At 43.3% G+C, this 22,929-nt stretch overlaps 1 protein-coding gene across 8 annotated transcripts in view; it reads right to left on the bottom strand.

Annotated features, from left to right (window-relative positions):
- Positions 1 to 294: 294 nt before the first annotated feature.
- KIF23 (kinesin family member 23) overlaps positions 295 to 22,929 on the bottom strand; it is a 45,822-nt gene continuing 23,187 nt past the window's right edge. Inside the window, exons 2-24 of one of the 8 annotated variants that reach the window (XM_077263207.1) lie at positions 16,337 to 16,403; positions 15,543 to 15,671; positions 14,799 to 14,904; positions 14,573 to 14,709; positions 14,319 to 14,434; positions 12,012 to 12,182; positions 11,754 to 11,786; positions 11,424 to 11,536; positions 11,222 to 11,343; positions 9,223 to 9,325; positions 9,013 to 9,092; positions 8,127 to 8,246; positions 7,886 to 8,045; positions 7,637 to 7,804; positions 7,408 to 7,565; positions 7,145 to 7,318; positions 6,649 to 6,831; positions 5,937 to 6,215; positions 3,231 to 3,464; positions 2,863 to 2,948; positions 2,652 to 2,733; positions 2,477 to 2,547; positions 295 to 850 (exon numbers count right to left, since the gene is read on the bottom strand). In XM_077263207.1, the coding sequence (XP_077119322.1) occupies positions 835 to 850; positions 2,477 to 2,547; positions 2,652 to 2,733; positions 2,863 to 2,948; positions 3,231 to 3,464; positions 5,937 to 6,215; positions 6,649 to 6,831; positions 7,145 to 7,318; positions 7,408 to 7,565; positions 7,637 to 7,804; positions 7,886 to 8,045; positions 8,127 to 8,246; positions 9,013 to 9,092; positions 9,223 to 9,325; positions 11,222 to 11,343; positions 11,424 to 11,536; positions 11,754 to 11,786; positions 12,012 to 12,182; positions 14,319 to 14,434; positions 14,573 to 14,709; positions 14,799 to 14,904; positions 15,543 to 15,671; positions 16,337 to 16,403 (2,908 nt within the window). In that variant the 3' untranslated portion in view covers positions 295 to 834. The remainder of the gene's footprint in view (positions 851 to 2,476; positions 2,548 to 2,651; positions 2,734 to 2,862; positions 2,949 to 3,230; positions 3,465 to 5,936; positions 6,216 to 6,648; positions 6,832 to 7,144; positions 7,319 to 7,407; positions 7,566 to 7,636; positions 7,805 to 7,885; positions 8,046 to 8,126; positions 8,247 to 9,012; positions 9,093 to 9,222; positions 9,326 to 11,221; positions 11,344 to 11,423; positions 11,537 to 11,753; positions 11,787 to 12,011; positions 12,183 to 14,318; positions 14,435 to 14,572; positions 14,710 to 14,798; positions 14,905 to 15,542; positions 15,672 to 16,336; positions 16,404 to 22,929) is intronic. The other 7 variants (XM_077263208.1, XM_077263209.1, XM_077263211.1 and 4 more) reach the window with 7 other exon arrangements.

A 22,929-nucleotide genomic window follows, 5' to 3' on the forward strand; every position in this document is an offset into this window, starting at 1 on the left:
AGTCATTAGTTAAAAGAATTCAAGTAGAAAAAACCCAAAAACAATGTAAAGCACGCAGCAATACCCTCCTCTACTGGTGGTAGGATGCAATTACATACGATTCAGTGAAGATTTCCTGCCCATTCCTGTAGTGTAACCATTGGCAGATTACCTGGTGTCGCTTTCTAATCATATAACCCACGCACGGGACATTGCCTGGTTTTACCAATCTAGGGCTGGAAGCTTACAGAATATTGTACAGTGTCATCTCTTCAGCTGCTTTGAGTACATCAGGAAAATTCAAAGCCCAAAATGTTTTCATGGAAGCCACTGAAAGTTTATTAAATCCTCACTACCAGCCTGCGTGCCGTCAGAAAATTGGCTCCCAGCTCCCAGCGACGTTAGGATTCCTGTACAATACTTGGAATATATTAAATACACAGTGTTTTAGATGAACAGTTTTGGTAAAGTGCATTTTGCTACTTGGGACACAGCAGCAAGACAAAGAAAATAAAGATAAAACCCTTTCATGACCAAGTTTAGAAACATGTCTACAGTCTGGGTCAAATGCCAAAGCTGTATATGCCGGGATAAAGGATTGGAGCTCATGAAAGGTTGCATAAAATACACGCAGCAAAATAGTAAAAAAAAAAAAAAAAAAGGGGGGGGGGGGGGGAGGAGGATGGAATACAGTCTGCCAGGTAGTAAACTCAGGGTGGGCAGGCAGAGTAACAGCCTCATGTATCAGCTTGCTAAAAAACTAATTTCTTCCGGTTTCCTCTATGTGCACACAGAAGCCTGACCGCCCTGGTGTCTTGGAGCTGAACACGGTCCGTCGTGAACCTTTATCGGCATTCAAGGTTTTCTGCGCCTAGAAATAAAGAGGGAATATTAATTATATGTCTACTTGCACACCAGTATTGTAAGAAGTGTGATGGGAAAGGGCCCCATGTTATAAGGGACACGGGGCCAGAAACACATCGGCATCATGTGCCTCATCTATAACAGATAGGGCCATCATTAAAGGACTTTACTAATGGACGCTGGATCCAGTTTTTCTAATTACAACGTTCACTGATAATTCAAGGGATTCTTGTACAGTGACATTGTCCCTGTTAATCACCAAGCGCAGGATAAATGTTAAAGGCCTGAGATTAATGGGGTTGATAAGAATCAGAAAACATGGCCACTGTCCCTTATAGCCATCACTGCACTTGCCCATGCGTTTTGATGCAGCACCTAAGCTCTATTAAAGTGAATGTGGCAGAGTTAGGCTACGTTCACATTTGCGTTGTGCGCCACAATGCAAACAAAAATGCAGCAAAACGCATGCACAACGCTGCGTTTTGCGCCGCATGCGTCCTTATTTTGATTGATTTTGGACGCAGCAAAAATGCAACTTGCTGCGTCCTCTGCGCCCAGACGCGTGCGCCGCAGTGACGCATGCGGCGCAAAACGCAAGTGCGACGCATGTCCATGCGTCCCCATGTTAAATATAGGGGCGCATGACGCATGCGGCGACACTGCGGCGCAGACCGCAAATGTGAACGTAGACTTACAATACCAGACAAGCGGTGGACTGATGCGGTGCAGATTCTAGAGGAAAGCAGCCATGTTTTATAAATCCGGTACATCTTTAAGACCAGACCTGCCAGCGTAAAATGCTGCCCAATGTGCCTGCAGCATATCACAGCTACAGGCCTGTAGCCATATTAGCCAAACAACTATACCACTTTGTGGATAGAAGCGATGAGAATAGACCAGGTATAATCTGGAGTATTGATGAGGACAGCGCTGCCACCGCCCTCTGTGTACTGAATACACAGGTGGATACGCAGCTTAGGTCTGATACCATGTGAATGAAAACTGACTAGCTGCTTCCTTCAGAGTTTTATGTAGAAACAGGAAGTCTATATTCTCTGCATGATTCATCATTAGAACTACAATACTACATCACGGCAAAGTCCCTGGCTGCACAGCTACACGTCTGCAACTCATGACCAGCTGCTCCACTCCTCCCTCAGGCCAGGAACTTTGCAGTGATGTAGGATTGTAGTTGTAGATGACTCATGCAGGAAATAGAGCATAGAAGGACAATTGAGATTTTAATTTTCTTTTTTTGCAAAACTTTCCAGTCCGTACAACATTTTCGGTCTTTCTGGCTACTAAAAGTAAGGACCTGTTGTACCGGGCTTCATATTAAGCTGTCAGACCTACTTCAATAACCTTTTCAACCATCTCACCATTAGCTCAGAGGATGAAGCTCTAAATTGGCAGCAGCAAAATAAAAAATAAATCTGTTCCGTTTGCTGCTTACTACAGCTTGGTTTGCAGGCGTGCTGACCAGGCAGAGAACGTACAGATGACAATTACGACAGCAGCTTATGGCACAGTGTAGACCTGGCCCATCAGGCAATGCTGGACACTAACTGAGCAGTTACATATCATACTGGGTTTAGTCAGTGTTTAGGACGTGGGCAATAAAGCAGCAACTTACTTAGGAATAGCGTGATGTTGGTAGCCAGGTCCCAAGTTGGATCCAGCCTTCATTTCCATGGCAAGAGAACACTGCAAAACCAGAGGAAGTGCTTACTGACATTACACGTATGACTAGAGTGAAAGCCGGGATCACGTGAGGCATGTACATATCAGTAAGATATAGTCATACATACTCTGGTTTCCACATCTGTCCACTCAGAATCCGTGTTCTCCACCTGTGGGGGCTGGTTGGAGCCAGAAGACCTGCGCTTGCGGCTAGGAGAGAGTAAATACCATGTTAGTAAAAACATCATTCATTTCCACACCACGAGATTAGGTTTGTGGCATCCACATTCAGAGCCATTAATGTTTATACCTGCAGGATGGCAAAATGCAGAAACTCACCTGCCAGGAGGGGATTCTTGCCGGAGGGTCTCGATGTCAGTAAATTGCACGGACTGACCTCCCCCTCGCGTCCGGAAAACGTCACCCTGAAAGATGGAGGAGAGACTAGCCATCAGCCCAGATATTAGCCGACGGTCACCATCATGTGCACACCACACCGTGACACAGAAGGGAGAAGTAACACTCCGCACACATACGGTGCCAGCTGAGCGGAGAAGGTTCTGCACCCAGAGAAGTTGGCCCGCTCCGCCCTGGTAACTATGGGCACTTTTCGGTACCATTTACAAACCCTGGTGTTCAGCGTCCGGACAGTGACGTGTAAATACCCGCTGACCCCCCATTTTGATCCCTCACAATCAGATGGTTACCTTAATCAGTTTAGTTTCCATCTCCCCATCCGAGGCCAGCTGCTGGTGTGTCAGCATGTACTTATCACACTTTGCCAGCGCCTTTTCGCTGGCAACTGATACTTTGATGGCGTTGGGGACATGAGGCTGCATGACCGTCTCCGTCTCCACACTACCGGACGGCTTATGGTCTACCCATCTCTCTGCCCCCGCCGAGCGAGAGCGACGGTGTCTGGAGTGCACTGGGGGAACGTTCTAAGCAAGATTAAAAACCAAATCATACAGAGAATCAGTGACCAAATTGAGAGTGAAAAGACAAAGCAGTCAACAGGCCTGATGCAGATATCCGCAGACACCACTAGAGGGAGCCCAAGAGCTAACTGCATGCTGAAATAATGGGCTCAGACTCTACAAATGCTGTAAAGCTCCCTCTAGTGGCATGAAACTGCTATGCCATCTTGTAACCCATTTGTATGCCCACATCTGGGAGGTTGGTTTTTTTTTTTTTCATAAAAAATACAAAAGCACAATTAAAAAGATCTATTCACATACTTCAAAATCACAGAAGGTTTTGGGACCATGATAAAGAGAAAAAAAAAAAAAAAAAAAAAAAAAAAAAAGACTAGAGACTCACTATAAGCTTTCCAACTCCTCTATGGCAATGTAAGCTTAGCTGAGGCTGCATGGCGACATATGAATGCCCCTGCCAGACATCTCCGGCACAGCAGAGGGCTAGGAATGCTAACTATTTCGGAGGCCCATGTAGACATTAGATATGCCACTCTGGCAGAAAAGCTGTGATTTGGCAGATTTACCTAAGGCATACAGCCACTCGGGGTCACTCCTTAGCAGGGATGTTTTTGGCTGTAAAGATCATATAATTTGCCTTCTGTGAAAGCCATTTGTGGTTTCCCAGTAGTAGACTCGTCCCCATTGATCAGGCCTGTTGAACTGCTTTGTCCATCTGTAAATCATGGCTTACAATAACATAATTTAGCATGCACCATTGTAATTGGTTAGGATAAAAGCAAAGCAGGGAAGAGGGATGTCATGAGCGGAGTGGAGACCCCACTGCCGCTGTGCACCCCTCTACAATGGAGGGCAGGTTATGGCAACTATAACTGTACCTCACATGCAAACAAGACAATTATACCGCGCTTGTGGGGTGAGGGGGTAGAAGCGCAGTGTAAATGTTCTCCAAAATAACAGACATTTTGGCTGCATAGTAGTTTGCAATAACAAGGCTACAGACCCACTGGAGGTTTTACACACAATGAATGGTGATATATATAAAAAAAAATGGTCACAGGAGAGATCTATTAGTATGGAATTCATTTTGGAACTGAAAAATGTAAATTACCTTTCCTACCAATAGCACATAGCCAAGGCTGATCAATGAAACCACAGGAAACATGGCGGCTCATGATGCAAAAGCACCTTTTGGAACAAATACTCAGTTACGTCACAACCCAAAGAAGCCAACATTGGTCAGGAAAGTCCTAGTGGCGCGATCTAACAGTTATAAACCATCAAGGATCTCCATTTTGCACCACATTGATCACATTTATTCTTAAAGGGAATGTCCAGGATGATTTATTTGTACAATGTTCCTAAGAACTAACAGGCATGGAGTTGCTAGGTACCAACCTGCCGGTTGCGCCCAGCACAGAGCAGTCACCGGCTTCTGTTGATGGGGTGTGATTGCTGACGTCATACTGATTGATGACAGCTGTCATTTAGCAGGACGTCAGAAGTCACACCTGTCACCAGCAGCTCGGACAAAGCTGCTCGGGTTACCCAGAGCACTCGAATCGCCTGTCGGTGATGGCTTTACTGGCACCGCGAAGAATAGGCAGGTAGTTAGCAACTACCCGTTTGTTACTTTTAAGGCCCATAGTTTAAAAAACAAAAGAGAAAAACCATGGATAACCGCTTTTAAGTTGTGTTGCCTGGTTATCTATGTGCAAACTACAACAATACTACATGAAATGGATTTGTGAATGGTGAGTGGCATTTCAGTAGATATTGCCCCCAGGGTGGAGCTTTTGCAGCAGCATGGATGCTCAAACAAGAAGTATTACAAACTGATGGACATATGGTGAATAAATTGGTCTACCTAAGGCTATGTGCACACGTCAGGATTTCTTGCAGAAAATTCCTGAACAAAACCGGACATTTTCTGCAAGAAATCCGCATGCATTTTTTTTTTGCGGATTTTTTGCGTTTTTTTCCGGAGGTTCCCAATGCAATATAGTGGGAAATCTGCAAAAAAATCTGCAAAATTAATTAACATGCTGCGTTTTTTACCGTGATGCGTTTTGTTTTCGCAGAAAAAAAAAAAGCATCATATGCACAAAAATTGCAGAATGCATTATAAATGATGGGATGCATATGTATGCGTTTAAGCGTTTTTAGCAGGAAAAAAAAAAAGGCAAAAAATCCTGAATGTGTGCACACAGTCTAACGGTAGGCTCTGCTGTCTCCTGTGCACAGACCAGATTCAGAAATCCATTTCTTTACAAGCAGCAAGGCAGAACTGCGAGCTGCCACCCCGTGCCTTCAGCAGGTCCCTTCACTCAGGTTTAGCCCAGCAGCATGTCTCATACAAGCACTGAAAGCAGCATGGCAGACATTAAAAGGTTTACTATCAGCAAAATCAGCCTGAGAGGTAAATACTCTATGTAACACATGAGGACGGTCATCTTCAATACAGGAAGCCTCACTAACCCTGAGACACTGATCCTCTTCTAGATCTGCCTGCGCCATGGATGCCTGATAACCTGGCCTGTCCTCTGCTGCATTATACTTCCTAGCTGACACTGGCTCCCACCGCCTGCGGTCGGGGTGCATCTTGCTTTCTGGTTTGTGCTGTGGAGTTTTCTGCTCCCACTGTGACACGCAGGAGGCCACGGATATGCTGCCGCAGGACTCTGAACGCCTGTGCAGGTGTAATCGAGAAGGGGTAGCATTGTGGTGGGGAGGCTGAGAAACAGGGTTACCAGGGAACTAAAGAAACCAGAGACAGATTAGATCAATATTAGACATGAGAAATATAGCTATGGCCAATAAACAATGCCCCTAGCAATGTAGAAGCTGGATTGAAGTAATAATGAGGAGCTCTGTCGTGGAACAATCGGACAAGACTCAGATCCCTGTTTGTAGGCAGAGTATTGCCATCCTTCTCCTTTCTGAAGGAAACTCACCAAGTGAACATGAGAAATCCTGAGCAAACCTTGTACAAAACAAGTGCATGTTGAAGTGTTATTGTTTACAGATGGAGTAAAAAAAAAATAAAAAAAATAGAAAAACAATAGTTATGTATATACCCAGCAGTGAGCAAAATGCAGACAGACAGTGACAACCCCCTACATGCAATCAATTCCCAGATCAGACATGTGCCCATAAACCCATCACCATATAAACTCCAAATGACACATACAGGTACAGGAGAAGGAGAGATGGATCTCATGGGGGTCTTCGGCTCTCTGTCCCTCTCTCTAGTCGGCCTCTCCGGTCTATCGCCTTTGGTTTCTGTTACAATAGCTTTCAGCTGTTTTAACTTTTCATCTTTCACCCACAGTTTATTCTGCATTTCCAGCTGCTTGGCAGCCACACGGCGCTCCTGTATATAATAAAATAAAAGGAATTAAACATTATAATGGAACTGTAGAATTAGAAAACTATGACTACACCACACCAATACACGGACTGTCTTGGTATGGCAGCTCCATGCACATCATGTGGACAGGTGTTTTGTAAGAACCCCTATAAGACATGTCAATTGTGGATAAATGCAAGTCACTTCATATGGCCCTGCTACAAAGTCTTGTAAGCGTCAGTAGATGTGCATCTACAGGCGAACAGCATCTAAACCTGCAATGCAATGGACGAATAGCAGTTTGTGGACATTACTGTCTAGGTAGAAAGGCACTCACACATTCCTTCTCCCATTTCATAGCATTTTGTGTTTCCATGCCCTGTAGCCGGGCTTCTAGCCGCCTCTTGTCAGACAGCTGACGCTGCAGCTTCTGTTGGTGTGACTCAAGGTCGTGCTGTAAAGTGCGCTTTTCATCTTCATAGATGGTGGTTGTTTTCTCCAGAACATCAATCTGTAAATGCATATAGAAAATTATAGGGGAAACTGAATCCCAAAAAGCAAAGTTAACTATACGAAGGAATTTGAGGTCAGCACACTCACTTTGTACTCCAGAGTCTTCACTTTCTTTTCTAGTCGCTCTATTTCAGATTTTTGAGACACTATAGCCCTCTCCTTTTCTGTCATTCGGCCTTGGGCTATATTCTCCTTTGCGGCCACGAAACCATTAAGGTCTTGAAGCATGGCTCTGAAGGAGGTAACTGAAGGCAACCATGTATAAGAGATTTGCATATATACAGGAAAATGTGCAAATAGATGGTCACCATCTCACCATTCTTGTTGAATTCTTCAGCCATCATTTGGCGAATTCGGCGTCGTTTCTCAAGGGCCTCAATAAGCCGGGGAAGAGTGTGATCATCATTGGCATCGAGAAGCTCACAGGATGGAATAGGAGGGAAGCTTTGAATAAGCATCTCTATTACTGCCTGCTCATCAGGCTCTATGGAAACAAAAGGGAAAAAAACTTTAGAAAAAGCACAGTAGACCAACTATAGGACCCACCCAAGGAGACTACACTTGCCTCCATTGACGGGACCACCACGGTCCTCCAGCCTACGAGTAAGTTCTTCTTTAAATGCTTGGTTCCTATAACGCCGTCCAGGAGTGAGGCCACAGATCGGTCTGTCTACAGGTCGCGCAATTTCTACTTCCTGAGTCATCTCAGCAAATCGCATAACTTGCTGTTAAATGCATAATAAACATCATAAGAGACAATGACAAATAAAGTCTTCCAAATAAGAAGCCTACACTCCAAGACGTACTAGGCTCTCTTCGTGGTCATCAGCTTTGGGATTAACACAAACTATCATTCGAACCTTCCCTTCTCCATCAAAATAATTCTTGAAGAGATGAGTTAACTTAGAGTCTCGATAAGGGACCATCTGGAAATAAAAGAGGAATAAAAATGAAACAGAATGGAAGGAACTCAAGAAAGCTTATATTTTTATTTCTTCACGGCTAAACAGTTACAGGGAGCCTACCAAAATACTCAGCAAGGCTTACAGCAGTAGGTAGAGCACAGGCATTGTCCAGGCTATGAACGTCTGAAGCCACCACGTGACTGGAGATTTCTGAATCCTGACAGCGTGTGATTTGCACACTTCCGACTAGAAGTGCTTGTTCGCTCAGTGCACTTTTATAGAGAGGTAGAGCACATTGAGTTGGCATGTAACCGCAGGTATGCAAATTGCTTACTTACGGTCACGTGACAGCCCGCTTTTACCGGAAATACCAAAGAATACTGTTCATTGTGAGCACTGCATCCATATGGACAAATTAAAAGCAAATCCACAGAGGAATTAAAATTCTTTCAATAATTAACAGCACTACGTGTGTGACCAGCGCTCTATGCAAACTTTTTGTGTGCAATTTTAATACAAAGTAATAGACACCCCCCAATAAATTAGCAGGTTGTATCGTCAGTACTTGGCCCGTTGCCTCCATCTTTAGTAAGTGGGTTTGCTACATCCTGATAGGGTTTTAGTTTGTGACTTTGGCAGGTAAATACTGCTGCCTATTTTCCTGTGTTAATTCATTCAGATTGCCCTCAGACTTTCATCCCAAGCCTGCACAAGCCCTTTAAGAGTTAAAACACATGGAGGTAGTGATGATAATATTGCCAGATTTCATGAAGAATAAGTCAATCACCTTATTGGTTCCGCACAACTGGTTCTCTCGTAGAGCCTCAATACAAGTTCTTAAAGTCATAAGGGATTGGTTTATATTCCCTAGGGGTAAATGTAAAGACAACAGGTTACGCTTGTCAATAGGAGTCATCCTATAATTTACACGTGTGTGTGTGTGTGAGAGTGAGTGAGAGTGAGTGTGGTCATGATTTTTAGCTCTTATATACTGTACCTGCTTCACGTAGCCTGCTACCCTCTGCCTTTGTGCGGTTTGTTCTCTCACTTCCAGCTAGATCAACAAGTGAGAGTTGACTGAGTGATACCTGCTCCTTTTCCTTGAGGGGAAGGAAGATTGGAGACTTTAAATGTAACTTAGTAATATGTTTACAAACAAATTATACACTTTTTAACCAGATGTGAAAAGCAAATGTACGATAATTGAATCTACACTTACAAGGTAATTTGCACAATGTCCAATACAGTTCTGCCAGTGGTAGATCTGGACATTATTGCATTCACACCACAATGAATTAAGTGTAGCAGACACGTGCTTATTTACCTTAGGGCCCCTTCACACTGGTCGATTCTGCTACGATTACGACGCATTTGCGTCATATTCGACATCGCAGTACGAGCTCGTAGCCAGCGGTCACACTCTACGATGTTAACGCTTTTTCTGACGTAGTTGCGATGTGAACGTCACGCGTCGCAATCGTACGCTACCCTTCACACCGCCATAGTCCTACGACTCCGAGCGTGACGTATTACCAGCATGGGCGTGCTAAAACGTCACGCCCAATCAGGAGACAGGTATGCGGAAGCCCAACCCACGTAGTCGCATTACGAGCTCGTATGACCGCCGTCACATACTACGATTTCGACCGCCACAGCGAGACATTTACGACGAAAGAAAGTTCTGCTCTTTCACATCGTACGATGCTGGGCTGCGTCGCAGATCGTAACGCCATGTCACACTTTGCAACCTCGGAACGAGGACGGATAAACGTCACAAATCGAACGCTCGTTCAGACTTTGATTGCACAGTGTGAAGGGGCCCTTACTCTTACATGTGTGCCTCAGCACATAATGACTGTTCAAGCACAGGAGCTCGATACCGCCTTGGTGTGGCCAAACCGTTGATTACACCTTGCCAGTTTCTTGTTTTCCACTGATCTCCATCTTTCTCTGGATTCACGAAATCCACAGCGGTTAATGGAAGAAGAGGAAGGTGGAGACGGATGGAAAACAAGAGGAAAGGTGTAGTGATAAGCGAATATACTCGGCACTCGGAGATTTTCCGAGCACGCTCGGGTGTCCTCTGAGTATTTGTAAGTACTCGGAGATTTAGGATATGTACACACGCTGCGGATTTTGCTGCGGATGCGCAGTGGTTTCCCATGCATTTACAGTACCATGTAAAGCTATGGGAAATTAAATCCGCAGTGCACATGGTGCGGAAAAAAACGCACGGAAACGCAGCGGTTTATTTTCTGCAGCATGTCAATTGTTTGTGCGGATTCCGGTGCGGGTTTCCACCTGCTCCAATAGAAATCTGCAGGTGAAAACCCGCAGAGAAAACCGTACTAGAAACCGCGATAAATCCGCAGTAAAAACCGCAGCGGTTTTTCACTGCGGATTTATCAAACCCGCTGCGGAAAATTCCGCAGCGTGTGCACATACCCTAAGTTTTCTGTGCCGCAGCTGAATGATTTACAGCTATTAGCCAGCTTGATTACATGTGAGGATTCCCTAGCAACCAGGCAACCCCCACATGTACTTATGCTGGCTAACAGATGTAAATCATTCAGCTGCGGCGCAGAAAAATAAATCTCCGAGTACTTACAAATACTCGGAGGACACCCGAGCGTGCTCGAAAAATCTCCGAGTACCGAGTATACTCGCTCATCACTAGAAAGGTGCACTAAATTGTTTAGCTAGACCAGGGGAGCATTGAGCCCCAGTGCGTGGCTGGGTCACTTTGTGCTGACAGATTGCCTTTTAAAGAATTTTACACTTTATCAATGGTGATTCTAACTGGATAACATTACCAGTTGAAGGTGGTGTATTACACAGCACCTAAACAGGAAAAATAAAATACAATGGAACAAAGATAAGAGTGGCAACCAAATTTTTTCCAACAATCTGATTTGAATCACCATAGGGACAAGTCTTGTAATAAAAGGATAAGTTCTATAAACGTTCAAATGTAACATTTATTAAAATTAGATTACCTGCAAAACATTATCACCATCAGCATCAAGTGGCGCTTGTGCCAACTTTATGATGAACACACTGTGGGATCGGCTGGACTCACGGTTTAGCTGTGTGTTTGCAATTCGTCTTCTCTTCTGACCTGGAGAAGCAGATTTAGATACATATTTCACATTTCTCCACATCTGAAAATAAATTTGTACTGCAGACGAAAGTGCCCACCTCTCCAGAAGACATCAAAGGCCTCTTCGGTTGTTTTAACTTCAACTTCAGTGCACCCTGCAACATACATATTGTGGTTCTGGTCTTCACGCAAAATCTTGGACTGTGGTGGTCTAAAAACGAAGGGAAATAGTCAGCATGAGCGAGCAGGAGAGGGAAGGAAAAAAAAAACTGCTACGGAAGCGTGAGGAGCCAAGGATGCCACATGCAGGATTATGCAAAATCATACAGACACGAGTTATTAGGAAAATTATTTCTAGCAGGGTCTACGAAACTAGGGAATCAGGCAGAGCTGGGTAACAAGGCAAAAGCTATGTAATACAAACATACATAAACTCTGCATTCTTTCCCGGCGTGTTCCACCTAATGAAGGAATAGCAACAGGTTACCATCTTTATGATCCATTGCTTAAGTACAACATTTTGCCTTTTGCAATAGCTGACTGATGAGGATATAAAAAAAAAAAAAAAAAAGAAAAAAAAGTTACCAAAGCTTGTTTCTTTCGAACCCTATAACAAAAGCTACAAGCAGCAAGAAAAAAAAAACTGATTATTTTTTTTTTTTTTTACTTTTTAGTATTTCACTTACTTTGGTTTAATTGGATCTATAGGAACCTCCTCCAGAAGATCATATATGTAATTATTGTAGATTTCAATATAGGACACAAAGATACTGTATACACTGTCTTCATCAACTTCTCCTACTTTGCATCCATCTTCAATATTAATCATATCTGCAAATTCGGGTTCTAGTTTCTGCCTGTATAACACATGAGAAAAGAAAAAATTAAACATACAGAAAAGTCTTCGGTGGGTGTGGAATAAACGCTACAAAGTAAGAATGATTTAAAAAAAAAAAAAAAAAAAATAGAAGTGTTCGTTTATTTTGATGAATAAAATGCAAAGTGAATGAACATAAGAGAAATCTAAACCAAACCATTATTTGATGTGACCAGCCTTTACCTTCAAAACAGCATTAAAGCAACAATTCTTGAACCTAAACCGCCTCCTTCCTTGATGTTAATGACTGACCTGAGCCTATCACTTTGCAGGCATACAGGTACAGCATATAGTGGGGGGTTGGCCCAGATCCGCTCGCCCTCTTATTAAGCGAGCAACAGTGAAGGAAGAGGAGTCTTTAATAGTCTTGGGTCCTGAATATATTACTGCTCAGCTTCCTTGACCCAACAGGCATGGTTGGTTGAGTGCTCAGAAGTTGTAGAATGGATATGAAAAATCTACAAACCCCTGATAGCAATGCTGCATTTTGTCACACAAAATAAACAAAAACCAGCATGGCACAACTAGAACAGGCAGCCTTTGCCCATTCTTCATTGCAGTAGCTTTAAATTGGTCAGACTGCGAGGGCATCTCCTGTGCACAGCGCCCTCTTCAGGTCACCCACTGATTTTCAATTGGATTCAAGTCTGGGTTCTGGCTGGGAAATATCAAGACTTTGATTTTAAAATAATTTTTTATTTCTGTAGCGCCAACATATTCAGCAGCACTTTATACTTCAGTGTGGACATGTACAGGCAAAGATAATACATAACTCAGATACCAAAAGGAGTGAGGGCCTGCTCACAAGCAAAGCTATTCTTTTGTCGATTTGGAGGTATGCTTTGGGTTGTTGTTGTGGTCAAAGATGAAGATCATGTCTTCATAGCAGAGGTCGGAAGGTTTAGGTACAAAATTGACCGACATTTAGAACTGTTCATAATTCACTTCACCTTGACTAAAACACTCATTCCAGCATGCTTTTGGCAAACTTGATGTAAGTTTTGGCAAAAATAGCCAGGTCTGAATGTTATTATTAATAAGAGGCGGCTTAGGTTGTCACCCTACCCCACAGGCCAGACATAGAACATGCAGTACACAACCAGTACTTGCCAGAAATTCCAGCAGCTCCTACAATGTTGCTGTAGGCCTCTTCTCAGTCTCAGACTCCTGGAACAACTTTTTTTTCTTTTCAACAATTTTTGAGAGATGCACAGTTCAAGGTAAAGTCACTATTGGGCCAAATTTCAGCTACTACTTGATGATATCTTCAGTGTTCGAATAGTATATATGCCTTGGAAATGTTTTGGTACTTTTCTCCTGACCAATAATAACGATATATCTTTGCCATGTTATAAGCGGTTTATGGACCATGGCTTGTGTGTAATGTGTACATTATTGATGTACTTTGCTCTTTTGCTCAGTTGCAGGCAACCTTTGGTATCCCTCGCTCCTGCATGTTCAGTGACATGCAAGTGACAATATAAAACCCATAAAGCCTGGAAGTCAACATCATTCAGCCTTTGTGAGATTACATGGACAGAAGGATTTGTGCAAAACTACATCCACAGAAGATCTGTGGTTTGCTCTCTAAGATGTTTGGAACACCTTCCCTGTCGAGTTCCTTCAAATAATGAGTGCAAGTCTATCTAGAAGAATAGATGCTTTGATTTTTATTTTAAAACAAAGGGTGGTCACTAGTGGTGAGCGAACGTGCTCGGGTGCTAACCGAGTGTCTCTGGCATGCTTGAATATTATGTTCGAGACCCCGCAGCTGCATATATCGTGGCTGTTAGAAAGCCACAAAACGAGCACGAATTGCTGATTTGTTAGACAGCCGCAACACATGCAAGAATTGCCCAACAGCTACGAGACATGCAGCCACAGGGCCTCAAGCATATTATTCGAGCACCTCCCAACATTTTCGGATAACACCTTATCTGAGCATGTTTACTCATCGCTGGTGGTCACACAAAGTAGTGATTTGATTTAGATTTTCTTTTGTTTCTGTCGGCGGAATTACTGATACTTCCATATTTTAAAGCATTCATTCATATGAGCATATAATACAAATAGAAATATCAGGAACTGATGTATTTGGATTGGAAAACATACATACCTCCCCACAGGAGTCCTTGGGACTACCTGCTGCTGACCATCTCTCTTCTGACGCTCTAATAGGGCATCGACCTCATTCTGCACTTCAATGCCATTTTTATCATCGGTCTTAAAAACCTACAGAGACCAAATGAGATTGTATATTTCTGACAAAGTACAAGCTTAAAAATTCATTGCATGATCACAAAACTTATAGGAGCTAAAAAAAAACAAAACACACTGCTAGCAAGACAATTCTATAGCGTACAGACTTACATATCTCTTGGCCTGGAAATCACAGAGGCTTTGGAAGATCATGTGGAGACATCGGGGAAGTAGACCACCTTGTCCCGGAGATCCAGTCATTGTGTACGTTTTTCCACTTCCAGTCACCCCATATGTGAAAAGGAGTCCTGAAAATAAGAATTATTTGGTTGGAAGAGCTATAACACCCATCTATTTATTCAAAAATATTTACCAAAAAGTATTCAGAAGCACTTACCATTTTTACCACGAATTAGATCTTCCACAAGAGGCTTGGCGACAACATCAAATACATCTTTTTGTGTCAACTCCGTTCCAAAAACTTGTTTAAAGGAATACTGAGTCTTTAACAGATAAAAATTAAATAAGAGTAACATACAGGAATGACCTCCATAAATACGTACTTCTCCGTAATAGCCAATCTTGACCAGACCTACAGTAGAATCTTTAGAGAAGTGGGGAGTAGATACACAAAAAAATACAGATTTTTCTGCAAAGAAAAATATTTCCTTTTGTTTTATTTTTTTTTTAGTAAAGACTTAAGGAGCCTATAGAAAAATCCAAGTTTAAGTTTTTGGGAGTCCAAGTAGGAATTCTCAAACACACCAATAGAAACTCAAACTATTTATAGGGAACCAGACAGCTGCCTTAGCCCATGTAAAACCACCACCATAACTGTATTGCACCCTTTCCTACATTCTGATAATTCTACTGTTTAGTAATCAGGAAAACAGTGTCTTATCTTAAAATATAGCACTTGCACCATGTAATCAGTGAGTGACTAGTTGGAGGGGCATTGATTTCCCTTCATTAACCTTCACTCATTATGTAAGCACGATCCTGTGGGTGTGATTGAAAAAAAAAAAAAAAAAAGACTCCTGGAAGGAGGAAAAAGTGAAGAGAAAATTGGACGTGAAATGAAGGAATTAAATCATGAGGCTGTGCACAGGCAAAATAGAGAGTCCTTCAGAGCCAAACTCACCTCTTTGTATTCTCCATTTCTGTTGACTCTGCAGCCATCTGGGGGATGCAGCTGTACAGTGGTCTCATTGATCACTTCAATGCAGCATTCCTGATCTGTGGGGCTGAGGGGACGCACCCTACAGTAAACCTGGGGAGGAATCGTAACATAATTCAGTTATTGGAATTGGTGCTTTCATAATAAATCTTATGACTTTTGTACATCTTTATACTTATATACTTGTAATGTCTTCACATCCTGTTCCGTCCAGATCTCAGAATTCCAAGCAGAGGAAGTTCACTGACCTCCATATTGGGACACCCAAGTGATGAGCGCCTCAATATGGAAACTGCTGGTGATACCAGCCTCTGGCGCGGTACCACCAGCGGAACACTGTCACACACTGTATACACCGTATGCACCACACACACACTGTATACGCCGTACGCAGCCTCTTGCACGGCACCACCAGCAGAACACGCCACCGCCGGGATCAGCGGAATGATCCACTGACCGCTGCCATCTTTGTACAGGAGGAGTGCATGCGCATTTTTAATGTGACCGCCGCTATCTGTGTGCACAAAGATGGCGGCGGTCTGATTTACTGCGCCTGCGTGAATTCCGCGGGAGACAAAAAAAAAAAGTTACTACAACAATTTTCTTTATGAAAACAATGAAGAAAAAAAAAAAAAAAGGAAGAAGAAAAAAGTGATTTTTAAAAGTTGAATGCCTGCGGGATATCAAAACTAGTGAAAAGCTAGCATTCATCTTTTTCCTAATTCTCCCTATTGTCTTAATATACTTTGCAAACTTACTCCAACTGGATCCTTTTGTCCACTGTTCGGTTTTTTGAGAAGGGCCCTCCGTGGAGGTTTGGTTCGTCTGCAAATAAGAAGAAAAAAAAAAAAAGTAAATTAATAGCTATAAGTAGATAAACCATTTAACCCCTTAATGACCACCAATACACCTCACAAAACTGAACTATAAGAGAATAGTAACTCTTGATATGCGAAAAAGCAGCAGCTTTCACTATAGCGGACACTGCTGCATCAGCCATGGTCATTGTTGGCTCCAACCATGGCCACTTAACCTCTTAGATGCTGACAAAAGTGACAACAGCATGTAAATGGTTGAAAACAGAAAAATCAGAACAAGGTACATTATAACCACCAAACAGTTTAAGTCCTTGGCCTCTATTCATAGGACTAGGGATATGCCCATATAGACACTCCAAAATAGAATTAGATACAAGCAATCATGTCACAAAATGCCAATGCTTCAAATAGCCTAAGTACATAAGTGCAGAGCCAGGAAGGTAATAAAGTACTCCCCACCAGTGTGGGATCCCAAAAATGCTCTAAAGCAAAAGGATGCACTACATACTAGTTACCTCACAAATAAGGGAAAGCTTTTACCCATAGTTCACTTTATTACCTTCCTGGCTCTGCACTCAGGATACACACACACACACACACACATACATACATTTTAGTGATGAGTGAATATACTCGTTACTCGAGATTTCTCGAGCACGCTCTGGGGTCCTCTGAGTATTTTTTAGTGCTCGTAGTTTTAGTTTTTCTTGCCGCAGCTGAATGATTTACATCTGATAGCCAGCATAAGTACATGTGGGGATTCCCTAGCAACCAGGCAACTCCCACATGTACTTATGCTGGCTAAGGCTACGTTCACATTTGCGTTGTGCGCCGCTGCGTCGGCGACGCAACGCACACAAAAACGCAACAAAACGCACACTAAAACGCTGTGTTTTGCGACGCATGCGTCCTTTTTTGCCGAAAGTTGGACGCAAAAAAAATGCAACTTGTTGCGTTCTCTGCGCCCAACGCTTGCGGCCATGCGTCGCAAAACGCAGCACAACGCATGTCCATGCGCCCCCATGTTAAATATAGGGGCACATGACGCATGCGGTGACGCTGCGGCGCCGAACGCTAATGTGAACGTAGACTAACAGATGTAAATCATTTAGCTGCGGCAAGAAAAACTAAAACTCCGAGTACTAAAAAATACTCGGAGGACCCCAGAGCGTGCTCGAGAAATCTCGAGTAACGAGTATATTCACTCATCACTAATATATATCTTTCCAAATTAATAAAGACTTTACATGTTTTTTTGCACAAAAATGATTGGACTGTTACTCCATGTTTGCTTGCATCTAAAGCATGTAAATGGTTAACAGTGTGGGTGCCCTTTCTTTAACCCCATCAGCACCCTGAGATCACATTTGCGAGGTCCTCATGTTTGCCCTTGGATTTCCAAGGAAACACAAGAGCCTTAGGCTGTGTGCATACGGTGCATTTTTGCAGTATTTTTTCCACTCAGAATTGGGCTAAAGCCGCTAGGGAATCCCTATACCAGCTAATTCATTGAAAATCCTGAAGTGTTGTGCACATAATCAGTAATTTCCCTTTGAGTATTTGCAGTGCGTTTTATTCTGCAGCATTGTGCAGATTTTTATAGGTTTTCACCCATTGACTTCAACTGAGTCAGTCAAATGCGCAGCAAAAACGCAGGTATAAAACATTTGCGGATTTGCTGAGTTCTTGCTTGCGTTTTTACAGACTTCCGATGGTGTTGCCCACACTCATCAGTGGGACAGTGCGAGAAACACTGGCAGTTCTGATCAGCGGTAACCTTAACCGCCGGTAAGAACATTAACGCTGTCAGACCGCTGCGGGGTCACGCTGTCAGCATACCCTCACAGCTCTGACTGTGACTTGCAGTAAAAAGCTTATCACAGGTCAGCAGGAGTCGGCTGAGAGACTAATACTCCCATCAGCAGATGCCTGTTGTCACTGATAAACAGTGATAGCAGGCATCACCGATGGGATAAGTAGTCTCGTCAGCGGGAGCCTGTGCTCGAAGTCGAACTTGATAAAAAAAAAAAAAAAACACACATGTAAAATAATTAAGACAGTTCTCACTTACAACACCACACCACTGCATGAGATCACCTAACCTCATCAGCTGATGAACTCGTGTGGCCTCTCTCAAGGCAGCTCAGAGCTACACTGCGGGAGCAATGACGCTCCTGTCAGTGTTTAGCCGGCGGCTGGTTAGAGCAGTCACATCTCCCTATGTGACTATTCTACACGTGACGTCGCCGTGGGACACTCTGGATTACGGAGACCAGGAGAGTATATGGTTGTTTATTATTACATGGGTACTGGGGATTAGGCGTTCAGCGAGTATGGTAAATTTAGATTTACCGTATATACTCGAGTATAAGCTGACACCCTAATTTTGTCACAAAAAAACTGGGAAAACTTAATGACTCAAGTATAAGCCTAGCGTGGGAAATGCAGCACCTACTGGTAAATTTCAAAAATAAAAATAGATACCAATAAAAGTAAAATTAATTGAGACATCAGTAGGTTAAGTGTTTTTGAATATCCATATTGAATCAGGAGCCCCATATAATGCTCCATACAGTTCATGATGGGCCCCATATAATGCTCCATAATAAAATACGCCCCATATAATGCTCCATACAGTTCATTATGGCCCCATAGATGCTCCATATACAAATATGCCGCATATAATGCTCCATACAGTTCAGTAAGGCCCCTTAGATGCTCCATATAACAATGTGCCACATATAATGCTGCTGCTGCTGCAATAAAAAAAAAAATAAAAAAAATGACATACCTCTTGTCGCTGCTCCTCAGCGTCCCGTCTCTCCGCACTGACTGTTCAGGCAGAGGGCGGCGCGCGCACTAATAAGTCATCGTGCCCTCTGACCTGAACAGTCACTGCAGAGGACGCGGAAGACGGAGCGGCGCCGACGCTGGAACGAGGGACAGGTGAATATTTAATACTCACCTGCTCCCGGCGCGGTCCCTGGCAGCTTCTCCCGGACAGATGGTCTCCAGCACCCGCAGCTTCTTCCTGTATTGAGCGGTCACTGGTACCGCTCATTACAGTAATGAATATGCGGCTCCGCCCCTATGGGAATGGAGTCCATATTCATTACTTTAATGAGTGGTACGTGACCACAGAACAGGGGAAGAAGCTGCCGGCGCTGGAGACCATGGGACATGCAGGGACCCCGTCAGGAGCAGGTGAGTATGTGACCGTCGTCGCTCCCCCTCACCCGCCGACCCCCCCCCGCCTTCCATGACTCGAGTATAAGCCGAGAGGGCACTTTCAGCCCATTTTTTTGGGCTGAAAATCTCGGCTTATACTCAAGTTTATACGGTAATAAAGGAGTGTCTTGTTTTTTTTCTCCCTCAAATAAAGGACTTTATTCTGTGTGTATTTTATTTAAAAACATTTACTATGGGGTTAGTAATGGGGGCATCTTCTAGACACCTTGCCATTACTAACCCGGGCTTCATGTCAGCTGCCAATACAAGGCTGACGTGAGCCCCAATACTACCACCCCACTTGCAAATGCATCAGGGCAAGTGGGAAGACAGGCTAAGCACCAGATGCTTATGGTGCATCTTATTGATGTGCCATTTCTGGGGCAGCTGAGAGCTGATGTTTTTAGTCTGGGAGGGGCCAATATCCATGATCCCTTCCTGGGATATTAATATCCGCCCACAGCTGTCTGCCTAGTGTTTGCTAGTTAAATTTTATAGGGAGACCATACGTCAATTTTTTTTCCAGGGTCTCCCTGTAAACTAGCTTGTATAGGCTAAGCAAACAGCTGTGAGCCGATAATAGCCTGGGAACCTTAATGGCTATTGGCTCCTTCCCAGAATATTAACATCAGCCCTCAGCTGGTTATGAAAATTACATGGGAGCCCACACAATTTTTTTTCCCATTATTTGTAAATATTATAAGGTATTGTGGTGCACACTGATTTCTGCCAGTTGCTGTTTGGTTACAGCCTATGTAGATTACTTCTGTTAACGCTCCTAAATAGGAGTTTGAGCATGTATTTAACTCTTTACTTACTGGTTTAATAATGAGGGTGTCAGGGTGACTCCTCTTCATTACTAAACCTAGGGCTTGGTGTTGGTGACAGCTGCTGATACCAAACCCTAATCCCATTAGCCTGATGCCACTGCATCAGAATGTGAAAGAAGGGGTTGAACCAAGAAATTACATAATAAACATTTATTTTTTTCAAAATATCTTTACTTAGCTCAACAAAAGCATTCATTGCTGTACAAAAGCCATGCTGGCAAGAGATGCAAAAACCTTGCAGAAATTATATCTCAATGAGTTAAAGAGTTTTTCCGATAGGTAATAAGTTGTGACTATCCAATGGATTGGTGAAAACTATCTGATCTGTCTGGTTCTCATCACCAATATCAGGGGTCCCCGTATGGGAACAGAATGGGATACAGGAATGTGCACTGTAAAGGTATGTGCACACGTTGCGGATTCTCTGCGGATCCGCAGCGTTTTTTTGCAGTGCAGAAACGCTGCAGATCCGCAATTGATTTACAGTACAATGTAAATCAATGAGAGAAAAAAAAATGCTGTGCACACTTTGCGGAAAATCCGCTGCGGTTTAAGAGAAGTAGCATGTCACTTTTTTGTGAATCTGCAGCGTTTTTGTACCCATTCCATTATAGAAAACCGCAGGGGTAAAAAAACGCAGCAAATCCGCAAGAAAACTGCACACAAAAAACCGCAGGTGCGTTTTCTGCCAGGAGAGACAGAATCCGCACCAGAAATTCCTAAGCCTGATCTGCAACGTGTGCACATAGCCTTAGGGTACTGTCACACAGTGGCACTTTGATCGCTCCGACGGCACGATCCGTGACGTTGCAGCGTCGCTTGATTATCGCTCCAGCGTCGTAGACAGCGGTCACACTTTGCAATGCACGGCGCTGGAGCGATAATTTCATGACGTAGTTGCGATGTAGAAGTCATACGGGACATTGGGAATATCGTGCACACCTTTGTTACACACTGCGATCATGCCGCCACAGCGGGACACTTGAAGACTAAATAAAGTTTCAAACGATCTGCTACGACGTACGATTCTCAGCGGGGTCCCTGATCGCAGTAGCGTGTCAGACACAGCGATATCGTAACTATATCGCTGGAACGTCACGGATCGTGCCGTTGTAGCGACCAAAGTGCCACTGTGTGACAGTACCCTTAGTCCCAGAAATTTTAGGAGAGGCAGAGATAGCAGAGCACTGTACTTTGCCACTGAATGTTATGGCACCATGCGAAATCCAAAGGGAGCAACTTCTGTCCCATTCAGTGGGTAACAAATGGGTTTCCCATAGTCACAACTTGCCCATTGCTCTTTTCTACACTATGTCACTTTAGAGTAGATATGTAAAATTTCTGCTAATTTGTGCCAGCATGATCACGGGCAGAACCTGCCATTTCTGCAGTTAGTCCATGAGCCGGGCCAGATATCGGTACCACCCGGAGTGACTAATTTTCTTTGGTATTTTTAGGTAGATGCATGTCTGTAGTTTATTTTTTGATATGATAGCCCTTACATATACGTAGCTTATTAACCCCTTCAGCCCTAGGCCTATTTGTACCCAAGTGCCTAAGCCAATCTGACCTGTGCCACTTCATGGGCTAATAACTTTGGAACGCTTTCACCTATCCAAGCCATTCTGAGATTGTTTTCTCGTGACATATTGTACTTCACGTCAGTGCTAAATGGGAGTCAATATATTTTACCTTTCTATATAAAAAAATGCTAAATATTCGGAAATTTTGGAAAAATCGGCAATTTTTTAACTTTGAAATTCTCTGCTTTTTACAAAAATACTGATACCCCCCATAATAGTTATTAATTTACACTCCCCACATGTTTACTTCATATTGGCATCATTTTGAAAATGAAACCTTATTGTTTTACGACGTAATAGGGCTTATAGTTTTATGCGCAATTTTTCACATTTACAGCAAAACCCACTTTTCAAAGGACCAAGTCACTTCTGAAGTCACTTTAAGGGGCTTACATAACAGAAACCACCCATAAATTACCCCATTTTGCAAACTACACCCCTCAAGCTGTTCAAAACTCATTTTTAAAAACTGTTAACCCTTTAGGTGTTCCACAGGAATTTTAGCAGAATGAAGGCGAAATTTCAAAATTTCATTTTTTTTCCAGATATTACATTGTAATCCAATTTTACCTGCAACCTAGCAAGGGTTAACGGCAAACCCAAACTTGGTTACCCTAATTCTGCAGTTTATAGAAACACCCCACATGTACTCGTAAACTAAAGTATGGGCACACAGCACAGCTCAACACGGAAGGAGCGCTATGTGGTTTTTGGGTGGCGGATTCACTGGAAGAAATCTAGGGGGCCATGTCACATTTGAAGGCTGCCTGAGGTACCCCCACAGTGGAAACCCCAAAAAGTGACCCTATTTTGGAAACTACACCCCCAAGGAATCTTTTAGGGGGTATAGTGACCACTTTGACCCAACCAGTGTTTCACAGTAGTTGGAAAC

This window comes from Ranitomeya variabilis, chromosome 5 (genome assembly GCF_051348905.1).
Source record: "Ranitomeya variabilis isolate aRanVar5 chromosome 5, aRanVar5.hap1, whole genome shotgun sequence".
NCBI classification, from domain to species: domain Eukaryota; kingdom Metazoa; phylum Chordata; class Amphibia; order Anura; family Dendrobatidae; genus Ranitomeya; species Ranitomeya variabilis.